This window comes from Lissotriton vulgaris, unplaced genomic scaffold, assembly GCF_964263255.1.
Source record: "Lissotriton vulgaris unplaced genomic scaffold, aLisVul1.2 SCAFFOLD_4726, whole genome shotgun sequence".
Classification (NCBI taxonomy): domain Eukaryota; kingdom Metazoa; phylum Chordata; class Amphibia; order Caudata; family Salamandridae; genus Lissotriton; species Lissotriton vulgaris.
This window is the reverse complement of record NW_028247472.1, coordinates 16,394-36,702: the sequence shown is the minus strand read 5'-3', so window position 1 is coordinate 36,702 and position 20,309 is coordinate 16,394. Positions and strand designations below refer to the sequence as shown.

The following is a 20,309-nucleotide window of genomic DNA, read 5'->3' as shown; positions in this document are numbered from 1 at the left end:
TTCCGCCCCATCTTGCTCCTCCCTTTTCCTGCCAAAGTCATCGAGAAGATCGCCAACAGACAGCTTGCCGCCTTCCTCGAGACAAATGGATCCCTCGACCCCTCGCAGTCCGGTTTCAGAGCCAACCACAGCACCAAGACCGCCCTCATCGCAGCCACCGACGACATCCGAGCCCTTCTCGACAACGGGGAAACAGTGGCATTCATCCTCCTGGACCTCTCCGCCGCGTTCGACACTGTCTGCCACCGCACCCTAGTCCAACCCCACAGCAACACCGGCATCCAAGAGAAGGCATTGAAGTGGATCATCTCGTTCCTCGCTGGAAGAACACAGAGAGTCCGCCTCCCCCCGTTTCGTTCCAAGGCCACCGAAGTCATCTGCGGCGTCCCGCAAGGATCATCACTCAGTCCCACCCTCTTCAACGTCTACATGAGACCTCTCGCAGCCATCGCACGCCAACACAACCTCAACATCATCTCCTACGCCGACGACACCCAGCTGATCCTCTCCCTCACCAGAGACCCCGACACCGCCAGAACCAGCCTCCACGAAGGGATGAAAGACGTCGCCGAGTGGATGAAGAACAGCCGCTTGAAACTGAACTCAGACAAGACGGAAGTCCTCATCCTTGGGCCATCACCCACCGCCTGGTGGCCCCCGGCCCTGGGCACCGCCCCCAAGCCGACAGACCACGCACGCAACCTGGGCTTCATCCTGGACTCCTCCCTCTCGATGACCAGACAAGTCAACATTGTCTCTTCTTCATGCTTTCACACCCTCCGCATGCTCCGCAAGATCTTCCGATGGAGCCCGATCGAAACCAGGAAGAAGGTCACCCAGGCCCTCGTCACCAGCCGGCTGGACTACGGAAACACCCTCTATGCCGTAACCACAGCCAAGCTACAGAAAAGACTACAACGCCGGCCACCTGCAGAACCTGCACTGGCTCCCCGTCAACAAGAGGATCACGTTCAGACTCCTCACCCACGCACACAAGTCTCTCCACAACCTGGGACCCAATTACCTCAACGACCGCCTGACCTTCCACACGCCCACCCGCCAGCTACGATCCGCTAGCCTCGCCCTCGCCGCCGTACCACACATCTGAAGAGCCACCGCCGGAAGGCAGATCCTTCTCCTACCTGGCGGCCAAGACATGGAACTCCCTCCCCATCCACCTTCGGCTGACCCAGGACCACCTCGCCTTCAGGAGACAACTCAAGACCTGGCTGTTCGAGCAGTAGCGGCCTTGAGACCCTTCCGGGTGAGTAGCGCGCTATAAAAGTATTATGATTGATTGATTGATTGAAGATATGCGCTCGGCAAATCGCTCGGATCTCGGTTGTTTTGGAAACCAAGTTTGTTAATTTCCAAAATGGCCGCCGTGTGTAATTTGTGACGTGTGCATAGACGTGGTAATGCGTGACCTTTGCGTGTGATGTATGCAGACGCTGTCGAATCTTGAAGACTCCACTACAGCGCAAGTTCGTTGAGGTGACGACACCCGCACTGGAGAAGCAGATTTAAAGGTAAACACTTCCAACGTTGTTTGACCAACCGCAAACTCCAATGTCACAGCAATCTTTTTTCCCAAAAAATTTACTTTCGGCAAACAATGAATCACAGCGATGCAATTTTCGCAACTCCACCAATCAGCCCGTAAACTGTCCTACATAGTACTCATACCTCCGTAGCAAAAAAAAAAATGCCAAGATCGAGCATCCACATAAGTAACACACAACGGAGAAAAAAAAAATACTATTTCTCGGTGCCAGTTACAACACAAATTTAGGAATGCTCATTGAAAGTAGCATTTGAGTACTCACGAAGTGGTTAATGTCCATGGAGAAATGAAATTCAGAAGTTTGCCGTTTTAACTTCAAAACACAAAGATTTTCCCTTTTTATTAGAATAGCTTGTAGCGTAGAAGAAGGAAACATGCAGATCTGGTGGAGCTGACTGCAGAAGTGACAATCATAACATTCTCAACTGTACAAAGTTACAGAGAACACATAACAAGGTTCTACTTACTACATTCTGAACATTACATTGACAATGTTCCTACATCATCTATACTACTATTATAAAGAGAGAACTTGCACCTTTGGGCAAGGTAATCTCGGGAACCACAGCGCCAATCTACACACCCAAGACATCTTAGAAAACCTCAGGGCAAGCAGAAGGATATAGGCTACATAAAAATAAAAATAAAACGTTGTTTAAAATATTAATAAATGAAAAAAAGTAGTCCCTTGCAACTAGCGCCGGCCGCGATGTCTGCGTGAGGGGAGGAGTGGCGTTCACCAGAACCAGGAAGAGCAGACGACATGAGCGACGTCTGCATGAGGGGAGGAGCGGCGTTCACCAGAACCAGGAAGAGCGGAGGACAACAGCGCCGGTAGGAGCTGCGGAGCGGCGAGAACCGGAGGAGCAGTGGCAGCGCGGGGAGGAGCGGCGGGAAGCGGAGGAGCAGTGAGAGGTACGTTGATGGAGATGTTGCTGGGGCGGAAGGCGAGAGGGAGTCGGCGGGTGCACCGCGCGGGCTGCTACTTAACTTAAATCGGATGTTGCTGGAGTCCGGGCGGGAGGTGGGGAGGGAGGGAGTCGGCGGGTGCACCGCTCGACAACATGCTGCCCCAGCCACCTTCTGCCCCGGGGTAAAAATGCAGCCCCCAGCCCCCTTCTGGCCCAGGCAACGCTGGGGCGGGCTGCTAGTATTCCATAAAGGAATATGCCCTTACTACAGGGAGGTAGTGGCAAAACCGGTCACCAAGGCATTTAGGGCCTTTAGTATTGAAAGCTTGGTGCACTGTCAGGAGTAATTCAAAGAGGGAAACTGGTTCAGTTACCCGTTATCAAAAACTTTTGAACGTCATAACACAATAAGACGATTAAACAAGAATAGACTTAAAACTACAAAAAAAAACAACAATGAGCCCTGGTTTGATCATGCCTGCAGACAATTCGGTGGGGCTGGGGACTAAAAAGCTTCATCCAAATGAGAGCAACAGCTGAGGACATTAGAATAACAAGGAATAAAATACAAATCTCATAGAAAAAAAGATTCAGCAATACAGAAGAAGTGCAATGATTTAGAGAAAGTAGATACAGAGAATGGTTCCAGGACATTCTGAATGAAAGTTTGTGAATGAAAACTGTCCAGAAGGAATATCTTGGAAGGAAACCTCAAAGAAGAATACCGGATGTCACTTCAAAAAAAAGTATTTGCTAGAGAAGACTCTCCTAGCTGCGACTTGCGTCCCAGGCCAAAGATTATGGCTCAAGCTCTCACTGTTAGACCTTTCTCCAGCTCTACTATCACTTAAAAGAATTCTGTACTCGAGAACAACTTTGCATTTCTTCTTATTTCAAATCAATCCTAACACAGAGCAACCATTATGACATCACTATTGAGATTCACACAAATGCTGTCCAGGGCCCCTAAATGATGGTCTACATCATCACCACCATTCCAGTGCTGTGACCTGCATGTACACCTCCATCATCCCTCGCAGGACTCTATAAAGAAACATGAAGGCTTGGCTGTACCAGCCTTTGGTTTTCCACTACTGGAAGCCACACTATGCTTTAAGAATGGACATATGCATGAATGCTGGCCAGTACGGCTAAACACCTCATCCCTTCCCTCGAAGATGAAAATGACCTGGTCACAGCCATGCAAGATGATCTGGTTTTAGAAGGGACAGGGATATTCCCTTTGTCTACAAGGAAATCTGAGGCTCGAACGTTCACTCATCTTCGAATAAGGAAAATGGAAGGTTCCCTGTGCTTCCAAATCTCAAACAGAGAATATTCCCCATGTCTCAAGAGCACAAGGAGAATATTTCCTGTATCTCCAGAGCATAAGGAGAGACTGTTCCCCTGATCTCCAAAGCATAAGGAAAGAATGCTCACATGGCTGAAAAAGGACAGGCGGAAACAATCTCTATGACTCTAAAGCACAACGCGGAACATTCACATGTTGACTTTGGGGTAAGGATAGAAATATGCCCACTGTCTCAATGGGGAGGTAGGGCAAAGCAGTGGTGTCCCAGTTTGAGATGTATGGTGTATGGAAGGTATGTGCATGCATTAGAGATGGAAAAGTCTAAACGTGATTTGTTCTGGTGGGGTGCTAATAAAGCACAGTAATAATTCAGATTGGGTGCACAGTAGAATTTTTAAACACATACTTTCAATAGTAAAAGCTAAGCTATAGGCCCAAAATTATACATGTGGCTAAAAAGCTAGGATTAGCGTTGAGTGTGTCATCCATGCTGTGGGGTTCCTTGGCAGATATACACACTTGAGCAGTAACCTATATTAATTCAGCAGCGTCAGTAAACTAGTGTTATGAGCAGGGGTACACTGGATTGGGGGGGGGGGGGGCAACTCTATGAAAAAAAAACTGGCACCCAAAAACCCAAACACACCCTGAACCCCAATATTAACCCTTGTACCCCAAAATCCAAACACACCCTAAACCCTGAAACTAACCCTGGCACCCCAAAACCCAAACACACCCTGAACCCCCAAATTAACCCTTGCACCCCAAACCCAAACACACCCTAAACCCTAAAATTAACCCTGGCACCCCAAAACCCAAACACACCCTGAACCCCCAAATTAACCCTTGCACACCAAACCCAAACACACCCTAAACCCTAATATTAACCGTTGTACCCTAAAACCCAAACACACCCTAAACCCGAACACTAACCCTGGCACCGAAAAACCCAAACACAACCTAAACCCCCAAATTAACCCCTGCACGCCAAAACCCAAACACACCCTGAACCCCCAAATTAACCCTTGCACACAAAACACAAACACACCCAAAAACCCGAATATTAACCCTTGTACCCTAAAACCCAAACACACCCTAAACCCTAAAATTAACCCTCGCACCCCAAACCCAAACATGCTCTAAACCCTTAAATTACACCTGGCCCCCCAAAACACAAACCTACCCTCAACCCTAAAATGACCATGTACGCCCTAAAATCCAAAAGCCCTACAAACCCCCAAACTTTTTATGAATGCGGAATGCCGGGAGGCGCTGCTGTGATATGATACTTTCCGTACCCCCAGGCTGCACTTCCTTCATAGAGTATTTCCATAAACACATAGTTTAGTGGAATCTGATTGTTAGACTCTTTAAACAACTGCGGACAGACCTGCTCATGGCCCGAGGAATAGGTCTTGCAAAGAAAAACAAGCTTTGTCGTCATGGTGACTGCCGAATTCACTCCATCACAATACTAAAATACATTTTTAAAAAGCACAGCTGCCTCGAACACAATGCCAAAATCACCTACTGTAAACCATCGGTCTGCCGGTTGGCTGGGACTCGAACCGCAGATCCTCAATGGAGAGCCTACGCACTTCCGGGAGCGCCGGAAGTGACGTCATTGTTCAGCGCCAAGAACGAAGACTGCCGTGAGTGCAATTGGCATCGGTCTCTTTATTTTTCCAACTCCACTTTCTTCATCGATTCCAGCGTATACTCAGGTAAGTGCTGCAGCTGTTAAAAAAGAGCAGCATCGATCCCCCGCTCTCGGTCCCAGCTGCTCAATTTCCGTCCCAGACCAGCTTCCTCATTTTTCGGAAAGCACGAGTTTTCATTAAGGGGCCAAATTCAGAAGCAGCTCACTGCATGTGTGTGCTTCGTACGTGTTATAATGAATGCCTGCGTTGCAATGTGTGTGTTTGATGTTTGTCTGTATTAGCCTGCCTGCTTGTTTAATATGCACCTTTTGTGTTTGAGCATGTGTATTTTTGTGTATGTGTGACGTAGTGTGTGCCTGTGTAAGTTGTGGAAAATTGCAAAAAGCCTAAAAAATATCTACTGAAAAGTTGTCAATCAAAGAAGGCTAAACACATTTATTTATGTGAATATTGTATATTGTTGAGCATTACTTGTGTCCTTGCAACTTGTAGTGAGCTTTGATTACTAAATGAATGTGTGCTCTATTGTTGAATCCTGGTCACGTTCACCAAGCTGTGCAGAGCAGCACATCTTCTAAAACACTGGCAGTTTTCATGGCTGCGTTTCAAAGCAGAAGGATAAATGCTTCAAATAACTTAGCCGTTGTAATGCTGGTTCCTTATTTTGTTTATTTGTTGATTGAAAGGCCTGGTTGCCTGTGACGATTGAGGTTTACGCCCTATTTAGGAAACGTATTCCGACGCATTCCAACATCTTGCAGTATCTACTTTCGCAAAACAGGCTATCATTCTGGTTTCGTTCCATGTGCATGCAATGTTTTTAACTCGTTTGTATATATTATTGAGACAGGGCCAATTACATATTCCCTGTTTGCGTTAATTTACCTTGACCGCTAAGATCTCTGTAAAAATGAAGCAGGTCTTGTTACATCTGCCACTATCGATCCCAGCCATATATTATCCAGTTACAACCTGACCTACTGCTAAAGTACTGAGGCAGAGGGATCGAGCCCTGAGATAAGTCACATTAATATTTCCTATTCTCTCTCTCTCGCCTTCTCGCTCGCCTTCTCTCTCTCTCTTGCCTTCTCTCTCTCTCTCTCTCTCTTGCCTTCTCTCTCTCTCTCTTGCCTTCTCTCTCTCTCTCTCTCTCTCTCTCTCTCTCTCTCTCTCTCTCTCTCTCTCTCTCTTGCCTTCTCTCTCTCTCTTGCCTTCTCTCTCTCTCTTGCCTTCTCTCTCTCTCTCGCTCTCGCCTTCTCTCTCTCTCTCTTGCCTTCTCTCTCTCTCTCTTGCCTTCTCTCTCTCGCCGCCTCTCTCTTGCCTTCTCTCTCTCTTGCCTTCTCTCTCTCTCTCTCTCTCTCTCTCTTGCCTTCTCTCTCTCTTGCCTTCTCTCTCTCTCTCTCTTGCCTTCTCTCTCTCTCTCTCTTGCCTTCTCTCTCTCTCTCTCTTGCCTTCTCTCTCTCTCTCTCTTGCCCTCTCTCTCTCTCTCTCTCTCTCGCCGCCTCTCTCTCTCTCTCTCGCCGCCTCTCTCTCTCTCTCTCGCCGCCTCTCTCTCTCTCTCTCGCCGCCTCTCTCTTGCCTTCTCTCTCGCCTTCTCTCTTTCTCTCGCCTTCTCTCTCTTTCTCTCGCCTTCTCTCTCTTTCTCTCGCCTTCTCTCTCTTTCTCTCGCCTTCTCTCTCTTTCTCTCGCCTTCTCTCTCTTTCTCTCGCCTTCTCTCTCTTTCTCTCGCCTTCTCTCTCGCCTTTTTTTCTCTCTCGCCTTTTTTTCTCTCTCGCCTTTTTTTCTCTCTCGCCTTTTCTCTCTCTCTCGCCTTTTCTCTCTCTCTCGCCTTTTCTCTCTCTCTCGCCTTTTCTCTCTCTCTCTCGCCTTTTCTCTCTCTCTCGCCTTTTCTCTCTCTCTCTCACCTTTTCTCTCTCTCTCTCGCCTTTTCTCTCTCTCGCCTTTTCTCTCTCTCTCTCGCCTTTTCTCTCTCTCTCTCGCCTTTTCTCTCTCTCTCCCGCCTTTTCTCTCTCTCTCTCTCCCGCCTTTTCTCTCTCTCTCTCCCTTCTCACTTCTAGCATTCAACTGCCTCGGATCATATGTTAAATATTTATAAGGTGAAAGCACGCACAAGTTGCAGTAACGCGTGCCTTCCCCATTGATTGAGATCTTATAAGAGGTTTCCCCATGCCCTCTTCTCGTTTGAACTGCGGGTACTGCATGTGTCAACGAGGTATGGGTTCCCTTTATGTTAAATTGCATCTGTTACCAAACTTCCAAACACCTCTGGCAAAACACTTAGGTCCCAGAGGGGAGACCTATTGGCTATGCCAATGCTTTTGCTTTATGTATTTGCCATTGTAATGCCTTTTGTTTCATTTATAAAGCCATTACATATTGCACAATTAACGTACAATACTACTAGCAAAGCTAATATCTTTAGCTTAATTAAAGGTGAAACCTATTGTATTTTTAACGCTTGTCCTTTCATGTTGGGATGCCGGTGGGCAGAGGGTAGCAGGCATCTGACTCTCTATGCATCTGTGGGGATAGGTAACTTGATTTCCCATCACAAACCCCAGTGTGAAAGTTCACTTATCGATAGTTCTTTTATTTCTCTCATAATGCCTCTACTTTGCTATTACTATTTGTCCTGAGCAGCAAGGTCTAAGCATACACTCTGGCACTCCAAAAATAAAGTTGATTATTAGGTAATTTCCTCAATGGCCTTCAGTGCATGCCCAAACACTGTAGATGAAGCTGGTCGGCCAATCACCGAAGAGAGAGATTTTAAAGCTATGATTCTGTTACAATCATCTGGTTAGCACAATAAGTAAACCTTTTATAATAAGTTTGCAACTGCAGGATAACGGTACAAATTACCAACCTGTTTCAGTAAAAACCTACATTTGTGATTAATCCAATAATGGACAGTAAAAATGAACATGCATGTTCCCACATATGCCTTGGATTGCTCTCCAGAGACAAATGTAACACTTATGAAAAGGACTGAAACGTTTAGCTTGTGGCACTACTATAAGGCAGCCATTTTTGGATAAACTATTTTATTTAGGCAACTTTTTTCAGGAGGTTCAAGTTCAGGCTTACAATGTGTACTGTCTATTAAGGAAAACTTACTTGGTTATGGATAGATTGTACATTTGTCCTTTATTATTAATACCTCTTTATTTATATATTATGGCTAGAGCGTGAAGATATATTGCAAGTGGTCAATGTGTTCTTTTCTGTTTTGAAGTTTATATGTAAATATATTTTTTTCTCTTGCTTTTTTTTTAGTGAAGAAACAGTGTCTAATGATTCAGGATATTTTTCAAGAGATAATTGCAAGCTATTCTGGCACAACAGAGGGTCTAAAACAGGTGTTACTTCAAAGGGCACTGGAGAAAAAGCAGATGTTAATGGACTGTGGCAATCGGGGAAGCGCTGGTAGACTTAAGAGGGTGTTGCGCGAACTACAAGAGGAAGAAATTGCAGAGAAAAGATGCAAGGACAAAAAAGCCAAGCAGAGTGGACTGGATTATATAAGAGTTGGTAAAAAAGCTCATGCTGAAAGCACAACTTCTCAGCCTGGTGATGCAAGTTCGCGGATGAATTTGCAGAAACTTGAAAACCTGGCCCTTTTAGCAAGGATGGCTAGTGTCCTTAATCAAAAATCCACAACTAAAAATTACGCATCAGACCGTGAAAATGAACTTGTCTTGGAGTCCCCGCTTAAATCCAAATATCAAGGACAAAAACATGCCTTCCTTTCACCACGTCATCCTAGAGTAATCAACACTCATTCTGAAAATATAATGGGGCCATTCTAATGTAATCAATAGCTATCCTGAAGCTGTCATAGGATCATCCAGGAATAATACACACTCATCCAGAAATTGTCATGGGATCATTCCAGAGTAATCCACTTCCATCCTAGAGCGGTTATAGGATCATCCTGGACTAATTGACAGTCATCCTTAAATTAGCTAGAACCCATCCTGGAGTAATTCTCCCTCGTCCTGAAGTTGTCAATTAGTATTCGTGGAGTTGTAAAAGGTAATCACTCCCTGCCAGTAGAAGTCATCAGAACACCATCCTACTGTAGTTTTTGTGATGAGTCTAGGTTCATCATCACATTTACATTTTTTGTCCTACAGGCATACTTCAGGATGGCATGAGATAATTGCAGGAATAGCCTGACTAATAATCAGATGGGATGATCATCCTTTTTGACATGGGTCAATGGGTTGCTTCTTGCGTTGCAGAGATCCTCAAGGGAGCTACAGGTCCTTGTACTATTACTGAGTGTTTGGTAGCTGCAAAGAGATGCTTACTTTATGTATTGTCAATATATGTAATTATTCTAATGTTGCTAAGAATGGTGCCTCTGTGCAGTGATAACGACTTTCAGGTGCTTTATGAAGGGCTATATATATAAAAATCAGTATTAGTCTAATTATTCAAACTGGCAAATACATATGTTTATAATACTTGACGTATATTTTACACGCAACCACGGCTGGGAACAGTTTTTAAAATTGCCCCATGGGTTAGTGATCCTGTGTTTCGGGTGTTTCAAAGCAGATTTAATGCCCTTTTCGAGCTCTGTATTGCTCGAAAGGGTGTAATATTTATGTCTTTACATGTAATACCATTGCTTGATGCTCAGTCGTGATAGAGTATCACGCGAGGTGTCATACACTGAGCAGTGAAATGTCATCGTTTAGCATACAGAAACTTTGCAAATGCCACACATGAGCAATTTGCAAATTGAGCAACTATGTGACAGGGTAAACAATGAGCAATGTAGACAATGCATAAAGAAGAGTTGTATTATATCCCCCTAGAGAAGACATGCACCCCCACCCTTGGCCCTGTATTACACGTAAAAAGAACTGTCTGAATTCAGCTTTCACCTCTAACCTCGATTTATCAGGAACTAAAGTCAGCGGCACCGCCCACGCGAAAGCGCAAAGAAAAGACAATCCCAAGCACCATCTACTTTCTTTTTCAAAACAGCTGCAAATTCCCGCGCGTGAATAGGATTGGCCCTTCCGGACACCGTAGCCACAGCAGTGAGGGTAACAAAACCGCCATCTTGGCGTAGTGTGCCATTCGGTAAAACCAAATAAAAGTTTGACGTATTTGTAAATGATGTCATATATTTATGATTTATTTTAATACGAAATGCCAGAATTATATATTTTAATGAGCAGCTTTCCAAATATAGCTGCTATCTTCATATTGTGATATTTGTTTAAAGAGGAAAAAACAATTTTCTTTAAATAATTGAAAACATTTAACTTGATTGCTTCTGCCATTTATATTAAATGAATAGTTTTGAACATTAACAGACTTCGAGGCGACTATCAGGGAAAAATATTGCCCCATCCGCAGTATATATGACGTCCGTATTTCGAAAAGTGGACCGACTTCATTACCTGGGTTGATGGGATGCATGCCCCGTCTAAAACATTATTTCTTACTACATCTCTTTTAGATAACCACGCATTTTTCACTTTCGTCGTTCTTCTTGGTACATGTGCCTTTTCATAGGCATGAAGTATCAGGAGGCACTAGGTAGAGGTGAGGTATACATATTTTTATTTATAGTGCACAGAACGGGAGAGCGCCGAGCCTCCGGCGTTCTCTAGCACTTTCACTTTTTTTTCTGCTCACGCATGCACAGCCGCTCCTCATCTCGCGTCCTCGCGCACCACGTCGTGACGTAGGACGCGAGGACTGGAGCGCAACTCTACATATCTCCCTCTTTTTATTAACAACAGTAACAATGTCATTGAAGGTCCCTCAGGACGCTTAGCTTCCCCCCAGTTCAAAGTCTCGGAAGCGGTTGGGCCGTACTACCACTCTGCCTGCTCGTGTGCGTCTTACCGGAGTGGAGAGGGCTTCCCTGGTGCAGTTCTCTGCAGGGCTCACCATCTTGTCTCTCGGGGTACCCGGCTCTTCTCGGGGTCACACTCTCCCCTCCATGTTGTTCCTCCATCTCAGGAATTTCATGGTCTCCAGACTCCTCACAGCTTCCTTCCGCCCCCTGGTCCTCTTCTTCTTCTGCAGGGGTACTTCCCTCATTCTTTCTTTCTCCTGGGTCTTGTGTCCTCTCGTTCTCCTCCGGGGCCATTGTAGGATCTTGTTGCATTTAGACATGTGGTCTTGGGACCATACATTCCCGTCACTGAGCAATGCTGCTCTATCGTACTCCTCTTTCACTTGCAGTGGTGGACTGTATTTGCTGTCTCCTTTTTAGGTCTCCTGGCGTTTAACAGCGCGTCAGCGCTGTGTCCGCCAGGAGATCTTTTGTCAGCGACTCTCAGTCCCAGGAGACAGTCCTGGCCACGCGCATCCTTCCAGGCGATTTGTAACTGGAACGCGCGCTGTGGCCAGGCGCTGTCTCCTGGGAAGCGCAAGCACCCCACACGCATGCGCATACACACACACAAGCGCCCATGCACGCACGCACGCACATACATACAGAGACACCCCCCCTGACACATACACACACGCGCGCACACACACGTGCACCGAGGCTCCCTCCCCCCTCCCCCGCCGTCACCGTCGCACGCATACATACACACACGAGCATACACACACACACACAAGTGCACCAAGCCCCCCCCCAGCCTTTTTTTGAACTTACCTGGCCAATGTCGGGGACTCTGCTCAGCACGCGGCGCCCAACCTCCTGCTGGCGTGGCCCCGGGGCTCCACACCGCTCACAGGAGCCCCGGGCCGCGAGACGCAACGACTCCGCCTGCCTCCTCTTCCGCTCTGAACGTGGCTCCGCCCCCGTCACAGGCGACCATGCCTGACTTCCGGGGCGGCCGCGGCGGCATTCCGGGGGCATACTCGATTCTATATTTAAAGTGCCTCCTACTGTGTAATGTGACAGGCGGCCTGAAATTATGTTTTGCGAGACGTTTTTATTGCAGAGAAACATTTGCAAATGGGAATATAAGCGCCCCTCAGTCCACACACTGTTTTTCTAGAGGTTGACAACAGCCTCCTTTTGAGCGCATGGTGAATATCCACAGGAAAACAACATCCCCCCCATACCGCCCACTACAATCATCAATTGGGAATTGGAAGCACCCCCTTTAAGCACCCTATAAGAACTCACTGACTATGATAAAGCCCCAAGAAGCTCACCCTTACGGCCCACACTCAATAGCAACAGAGAAATATTTACGCCCTGATCATTAACCGAGAGACATTTCCCCTTCCTGCACAGACAATGTCAAACTGCACATCTCGTCGTGTTTCCGGTTCCTTTGAAAACATGTTAGGTTGATGAAAGTTTAAGTGAAAGGGGCACTTTAAGTCGTTCTGCAGAAGGATCAGGGGCTGCATGGCTGTCCTGTCTGGTGCTGCGGAGACAGGGAAGGGGTGTGCTGAAAGCTGAAAGCAATGCAGCCCCAGTGCCAGACTCCCTTGCCTTTTCCCAGTTTGATGCAGAAGTATTTAACAAGGAAATAGAACAGTCTCTCACAAAAGTATGCAGAAAACGGTGAGACCTATTAAATGAGTGCAGAGTGAGTGCAGAGTTGTAATGCAGAGTAGTGAGTGCAGAGTGGTAATGCAGAGTAGTGAGTGCAGAGTAGTGAGTGCAGAGTGCAGTGTAGTGAGTGCAGTGTAGTGAGTGCAGAGTAGTGAGTGCAGAGTAGTGAGTGCAGAGTAGTGAGTGCAGAGTAGTGAGTGCAGAGTAGTGAGTGCAGAGTAGTGAGTGCAGAGTAGTGAGTGCAGAGTAGTGAGTGCAGAGTAGTGAGTGCAGAGTAGTGAGTGCAGAGTAGTGAGTGCAGAGTAGTGAGTGCAGAGTAGTGAGTGCAGAGTAGTGAGTGCAGAGTGGTAATGCAGAGTGGTAATGCAGAGTAGTGAGTGCAGAGTAGTGAGTGCAGAGTAGTGAGTGCAGAGTAGTGAGTGCAGAGTAGTGAGTGCAGAGTAGTGAGTGCAGAGTAGTGAGTGCAGAGTAGTGAGTGCAGAGTAGTGAGTGCAGAGTAGTGAGTGCAGAGTAGTGAGTGCAGAGTAGTGAGTGCAGAGTGGTAATGCAGAGTGGTAATGCAGAGTAGTGAGTGCAGAGTAGTGAGTGCAGAGTAGTGAGTGCAGAGTAGTGAGTGCAGAGTAGTGAGTGCAGAGTAGTGAGTGCAGAGTAGTGAGTGCAGAGTAGTGAGTGCAGAGTAGTGAGTGCAGAGTAGTGAGTGCAGAGTAGTGAGTGCAGAGTAGTGAGTGCAGAGTAGTGAGTGCAGAGTGGTAATGCAGAGTGGTAATGCAGAGTGGTAATGCAGAGTGGTAATGCAGAGTGGTAATGCAGAGTGGTAATGCAGAGTGGTAATGCAGAGTAGTGAGTGCAGAGTGGTAATGCAGAGTAGTGAGTGCAGAGTAGTGAGTGCAGAGTGGTAATGCAGAGTAGTGAGTAGTGAGTGCAGAGTAGTGAGTGCAGAGTAGTGAGTGCAGAGTGGTAATGCAGAGTGGTAATGCAGAGTGGTAATGCAGAGTGGTAATGCAGAGTGGTAATGCAGAGTAGTGAGTAGTGAGTGCAGAGTAGTGAGTGCAGAGTAGTGAGTGCAGAGTAGTGAGTGCAGAGTAGTGAGTGCAGAGTGTAGTGAGTGCAGAGTGTAGTGAGTGCAGAGTGTAGTGAGTGCAGAGTGTAGTGAGTGCAGAGTGTAGTGAGTGCAGAGTGTAGTGAGTGCAGAGTGTAGTGAGTGCAGAGTGTAGTGAGTGCAGAGTGTAGTGAGTGCAGAGTGTAGTGAGTGCAGAGTGTAGTGAGTGCAGAGTGTAGTGAGTGCAGAGTGTAGTGAGTGCAGAGTGTAGTGAGTGCAGAGTGTAGTGAGTGCAGAGTGTAGTGAGTGCAGAGTGTAGTGAGTGCAGAGTGTAGTGAGTGCAGAGTGTAGTGAGTGCAGAGTGTAGTGAGTGCAGAGTGTAGTGAGTGCAGAGTGTAGTGAGTGCAGAGTGTAGTGAGTGCAGAGTGTAGTGAGTGCAGAGTGTAGTGAGTGCAGAGTGTAGTGAGTGCAGAGTGTAGTGAGTGCAGAGTGTAGTGAGTGCAGAGTGTAGTGAGTGCAGAGTGTAGTGAGTGCAGAGTGTAGTGAGTGCAGAGTGTAGTGAGTGCAGAGTGTAGTGAGTGCAGAGTGTAGTGAGTGCAGAGTGTAGTGAGTGCAGAGTGTAGTGAGTGCAGAGTGTAGTGAGTGCAGAGTGTAGTGAGTGCAGAGTGTAGTGAGTGCAGAGTGTAGTGAGTGCAGAGTGTAGTGAGTGCAGAGTGTAGTGAGTGCAGAGTGTAGTGAGTGCAGAGTGTAGTGAGTGCAGAGTGTAGTGAGTGCAGAGTGTAGTGAGTGCAGAGTGTAGTGAGTGCAGAGTGTAGTGAGTGCAGAGTGTAGTGAGTGCAGAGTGCAGAGTGTAGTGAGTGCAGAGTGTAGTGAGTGCAGAGTGTAGTGAGTGCAGAGTGGTAATGCAGAGTGGTAATGCAGAGTGGTAATGCAGAGTGGTAATGCAGAGTGGTAATGCAGAGTGGTAATGCAGAGTGGTAATGCAGAGTGGTAATGCAGAGTGGTAATGCAGAGTGGTAATGCAGAGTAGTGAGTGCAGAGTAGTGAGTGCAGAGTAGTGAGTGCAGAGTAGTGAGTGCAGAGTAGTGAGTGCAGAGTAGTGAGTGCAGAGTAGTGAGTGCAGAGTAGTGAGTGCAGAGTAGTGAGTGCAGAGTAGTGAGTGCAGAGTAGTGAGTGCAGAGTAGTGAGTGCAGAGTGGTAATGCAGAGTGGTAATGCAGAGTGGTAATGCAGAGTGGTAAGTAGTGAGTGCAGAGTAGTGAGTGCAGAGTAGTGAGTGCAGAGTAGTGAGTGCAGAGTAGTGAGTGCAGAGTAGTGAGTGCAGAGTAGTGAGTGCAGAGTAGTGAGTGCAGAGTAGTGAGTGCAGAGTAGTGAGTGCAGAGTAGTGAGTGCAGAGTAGTGAGTGCTGAGTAGTGAGTGCAGAGTAGTGAGTGCAGAGTAGTGAGTGCAGAGTAGTGAGTGCAGAGTAGTGAGTGCAGAGTAGTGAGTGCAGAGTAGTGAGTGCAGAGTAGTGAGTGCAGAGTAGTGAGTGCAGAGTAGTGAGTGCAGTGTAGTGAGTGCAGTGTAGTGAGTGCAGTGTAGTGAGTGCAGAGTAGTGAGTGCAGAGTAGTGAGTGCAGAGTAGTGAGTGCAGAGTAGTGAGTGCTGAGTAGTGAATGCTGAGTAGTGAATGCTGAGTAGTAATGCTGAGTAGTGAGTAGTGAGTGCAGAGTGCAGTGTAGTGAGTGCAGAGTAGTGAGTGCAGAGTAGTGAGTGCAGAGTAGTGAGTGCAGAGTAGTGAGTGCAGAGTAGTGAGTGCAGAGTAGTGAGTGCAGAGTAGTGAGTGCTGAGTAGTGAATGCTGAGTAGTGAATGCTGAGTAGTGAGTAGTGAGTAGTGAGTGCAGAGTGCAGTGTAGTGAGTGCAGTGTAGTGAGTGCAGAGTAGTGAGTGCAGAGTAGTGAGTGCAGAGTAGTGAGTGCAGAGTAGTGAGTGCAGAGTAGTGAGTGCAGAGTAGTGAGTGCAGAGTGGTAATGCAGAGTGGTAATGCAGAGTAGTAGTGCAGAGTAGTGAGTGCAGAGTAGTGAGTGCAGAGTAGTGAGTGCAGAGTAGTGAGTGCAGAGTAGTGAGTGCAGAGTAGTGAGTGCAGAGTAGTGAGTGCAGAGTAGTGAGTGCAGAGTAGTGAGTGCAGAGTAGTGAGTGCAGAGTAGTGAGTGCAGAGTAGTGAGTGCAGAGTAGTGAGTGCAGAGTGGTAATGCAGAGTGGTAATGCAGAGTAGTGAGTGCAGAGTAGTGAGTGCAGAGTAGTGAGTGCAGAGTAGTGAGTGCAGAGTAGTGAGTGCAGAGTAGTGAGTGCAGAGTAGTGAGTGCAGAGTAGTGAGTGCAGAGTAGTGAGTGCAGAGTAGTGAGTGCAGAGTAGTGAGTGCAGAGTAGTGAGTGCAGAGTAGTGAGTGCAGAGTAGTGAGTGCAGAGTAGTGAGTGCAGAGTAGTGAGTGCAGAGTAGTGAGTGCAGAGTAGTGAGTGCAGAGTAGTGAGTGCAGAGTGGTAATGCAGAGTAGTGAGTGCAGAGTAGTGAGTGCAGAGTAGTGAGTGCAGAGTAGTGAGTGCAGAGTAGTGAGTGCAGAGTAGTGAGTGCAGAGTAGTGAGTGCAGAGTAGTGAGTGCAGAGTAGTGAGTGCAGAGTAGTGAGTGCAGAGTAGTGAGTGCAGAGTAGTGAGTGCAGAGTAGTGAGTGCAGAGTAGTGAGTGCAGAGTGGTAATGCAGAGTGGTAATGCAGAGTAGTGAGTAGTGAGTGCAGAGTAGTGAGTGCAGAGTAGTGAGTGCAGAGTAGTGAGTGCAGAGTAGTGAGTGCAGAGTAGTGAGTGCAGAGTAGTGAGTGCAGAGTAGTGAGTGCAGAGTAGTGAGTGCAGAGTAGTGAGTGCAGAGTAGTGAGTGCAGAGTAGTGAGTGCAGAGTAGTGAGTGCAGAGTAGTAATGCTGAGTAGTAATGCTGAGTAGTAATGCTGAGTAGTGAGTAGTGAGTGCAGAGTAGTGAGTGCAGAGTAGTGAGTGCAGAGTGCAGTGTAGTGAGTGCAGTGTAGTGAGTGCAGAGTAGTGAGTGCAGAGTAGTGAGTGCAGAGTAGTGAGTGCAGAGTAGTGAGTGCAGAGTAGTGAGTGCAGAGTAGTGAGTGCAGAGTAGTGAGTGCAGAGTAGTGAGTGTGCAGAGTAGTGAGTGTGCAGAGTAGTGAGTGTGCAGAGTAGTGAGTGTGCAGTGTAGTGAGTGTGCAGTGTAGTGAGTGTGCAGTGTAGTGAGTGTGCAGTGTAGTGAGTGTGCAGTGTAGTGAGTGTGCAGAGTAGTGAGTGTGCAGAGTAGTGAGTGTGCAGAGTAGTGAGTGTGCAGAGTAGTGAGTGTGCAGAGTAGTGAGTGTGCAGAGTAGTGAGTGTGCAGAGTAGTGAGTGTGCAGAGTAGTGAGTGTGCAGAGTAGTGAGTGTGCAGAGTAGTGAGTGCCCAACCCACTCGCGGTAGCTTGCCTCGCTTTATGTCTCTCTCCACACGCCTAGCGGCCGCCACTTCTCACCTCCTTTGCAGAGTAGGCCTCAGCTAGCTTCGTGCTCCATCTACCAGTTCGGGCCGAATTTGCAATCGGCACCCTGGGCAGTTCTTTCAGGGCTTGCGGGTAGGTCTCTGTGCCCCACGGGGGGGTGGGGGGGAGAAACACCAACCTCAGCAAGCAGCTCCGACTTCACCCGATGGGCACACCAGGCCGCAGGTTGCCTCGTGGCACGGCCTACACCTCCTCGGGCTCGCGTGATGTTCCCAGGCGGAATGTCAATAACTCAAACTTTAATGCTCCGAGATCTATTGCACTGCAAATGCTTGTTTTTGTACTCGTGCGTGGTGAGGTGCCCTAGGGGGAGGAGGAGGCCTTTGTTTTGGGTTTGCGGACAGTCGCAGAATCGAAAGCAGACTTTCAGTGAGTGTTTTTTTCATTTATTTTTTAAATCGATTGTTATGACTATGCTTTTGTCCCTGCCTGTTCAGCTTCATTACAATAGCGATTGCGAAAGCTATCAATTTCAGTGCTACTTTTTCTTGCAGCATTTACCATCTTTATACAACAATTCAGAGTTTGATAACAAATTAATGTAACACATTGTAATATACAATGCCAATAGCTCAAACTTTAAAGCTGGGAGACCTATTGCATTGTAAATGCTTGTTTTCTTAGTACTGCTAATTTGACTCTCAACATTCCCCTCTCTCCAGGGCTGTTTCCTTCACATTTCTCCTCCGATTGTAGTGCTCGGTATATATCCTCTGGGCCTTCTCTAGGTTGTGCTGCACCACTGCAGGGGACCACTTGCTAGTGATTGTCTTTTCCCTCTAGGCTACGTTGTCCTTGGTGAAGGGATGTCTTCTTCTCAGGATTTGGAAAGGACTGTACCCTGTGCTGGTGGGGGTGATACGGTAGGCCCGCATCATGCTTTGGACTTCTTTCTCCCAATCTTTACCCATCGTGATGGCTGCTTGGATGGACCTCATTATAACTCTATTGAACCTCTCCACCTGTCCATTACTCGACGGATGGTATACGGAGGTGTGTTTGATTTTCCGTTCCTCGCCGCGTACTTGTATCACTTCTCTGTGGTGAATTGCGGCCCATTGTCGCTCAGAATGGTTCTTGGGATACCTTCCCTGAGGAAGACTGAAGTTAGGAACCTAAGCACTGTCTCAGCGTCCATCTCTTCCTGTATGTGTTCCTCCGGCCATTTCGAGTACTTGTCGACGAGGACGCACAGATATTTCGGCGTTCCTTGGGTGTCAAGCACGGGTCCCAGAATGTCTACAGATACTTCTTCCCAGGGGTTGCTTTTTTGGGTAAACTTCCCCAAGGCCGGTCTTAAAGGTTTCAGAGTTTTGTCCGCTCTTTGGCATTGATCACATGCCCTCACATGTCTTTCCACTTGGATGTCCAGTTCTGGCCACCAGTACATTTGCTTCGCTCTCATCTTGGTTTTTACGATTCCTAGATGTCCTTCGTGCAATAGCGCTAACAGGTGGGGGACAAGCGTTGTCGGGGGGTCTACTTTATCACCCCTGTACAGGAATACCCCATTGTCACCCACAGACAGCTCCTCTCTGACTTCATAGAATTTCCGAAGCACTTCTCGCAAACGTTTCTTCTCTGGCCATCCGTGTATTATGTACTCCTTGACCTCGTAGATGTCCTTGTCTTCTTGACATTGCTGGCAGTTTGGAGGCTGAGTTCGTAGCAAAGCACGCTCAGCAGGATGTTTGTCTACAGCTACGTTTCTTGCAATATTTGCAACAAGAGAGTTTTGCATATCATAAAGTCAATATCTGAATAAAGCATATCCAAGGGGAAAACGAATTGCTGTGGGATGTTTCCATAAACTGTCCGGTTTGGGAACTGCTAGAAATAAACAGGTTCAGATTTGTTTTGCTCATCCCTATCTTTGGATGAAGCGGCAGCATGAATACTTTGTTAAATGATAAAAAAAATCCCCTCTGACATTTGTCGGCCATAGTTACATGTGCACCTGAAAGTTATTGTTGTAAGCCTTAAAGTGCGCTGAGCGAAAGTGTTTTTGGAGACAACTTCTATTTAGAGGCCTTCGATCCTTTCTGCCTCCTGACAGTGCCTGCGGTCAGGTGAAGCATGTGATACTGCTCTGATGAGAGTTGTTTCCTTTAGAGGGGGCGCCCATCCCCCCAGTAAGGATGATTGTAAGACTCTAGTGGTTTCCGAGCCCAGGATACTGGCCTCTTGACGTGTTACTGGCTCTTTTGTAATGCACAAACTAATATTCACACTTCTTTGACTGTTAATCCTGCAGTCCTACCTTGAGTTTCTTTCGGTGTAAGGTAGGATTCCCCTTGAAGGGATGGGGAGTATGTCATGTCAAAGACACTGATCTCAAGGCAGTAGATTTTTCAAGGTTGTGCATCACTTTTTACGGTCTGATAATGTACATTTTAAAGTGTGCCTTATTGCCCCTTAGGGAAACATACTTAATAAATGTAACGTACTATACAGCGCTTCATGGGTTTTTCTAGTAGAAAAGTGTGTTTCCAGAGGTTCTGAATACAGTGAGCAAGGGCAAAAATGCTTTTAAAGATGAGCTTCAAAGCATGACTGGGGTGTGTGGAATAAAAGAGGCACGCCTCATTTCAATTGTGCCCCTGTATGTTTCTTTTCTGCTGAGTGTATGGATCATTGTACAAGGTTTATTTCACAAACTTTTTTACTCTGAGAACTTTGAAAGGACAGCATTAATAAAGCAGTATTCCTGGGGGTATGGCTAGCCAGGCAGCGACATGGCCGCTAACTAAGTGGGCTCTGCCGGCTGAGCCATA

At 47.1% G+C, this 20,309-nt stretch overlaps 2 protein-coding genes across 6 annotated transcripts in view; one reads left to right on the top strand and one right to left on the bottom strand.

The window, feature by feature from the left end:
* Nucleotides 1–5,376, bottom strand: part of LOC147665170 (uncharacterized) — a 76,533-nt gene extending 71,157 nt beyond the window's left edge. For 2 of the 5 annotated variants that reach the window (XM_086949703.1, XM_086949704.1), the window contains exon 1: nucleotides 5,178–5,334. In XM_086949703.1, the coding sequence (XP_086805829.1) occupies nucleotides 5,178–5,231 (54 nt within the window). In that variant the 5' untranslated portion in view covers nucleotides 5,232–5,334. Of the gene's footprint in view, nucleotides 1–5,177 lie in introns of all 5 variants that reach the window. The other 3 variants (XM_086949707.1, XM_086949706.1, XM_086949705.1) reach the window with 3 other exon arrangements.
* A 2,695-nt stretch (nucleotides 5,377–8,071) lies between these two features.
* On the top strand, nucleotides 8,072–19,986 carry LOC147665169 (uncharacterized). The gene is made up of 3 exons (XM_086949708.1): nucleotides 8,072–8,247; nucleotides 8,725–11,692; nucleotides 18,160–19,986. Exons 1-2 carry the CDS (start codon nucleotides 8,151–8,153, stop codon nucleotides 9,255–9,257), a joined length of 630 nt encoding a protein of 209 aa, XP_086805834.1. The 5' UTR covers nucleotides 8,072–8,150; the 3' UTR covers nucleotides 9,258–11,692; nucleotides 18,160–19,986.
* Nucleotides 19,987–20,309: the final 323 nt, after the last annotated feature.

Coding starts and splice junctions, on each gene's coding strand:
- LOC147665169 (XM_086949708.1), top strand. CDS start 8,151: ATGGCCTTCAGTGCATGCCCAAACACTGTAGATGAAGCTGGTCGGCCA. Junction 8,248..8,724: donor GATTCTGTTACAATCATCTG/GTTAGCACAATA, acceptor CTTTTTTTTTAG/TGAAGAAACAGTGTCTAATG.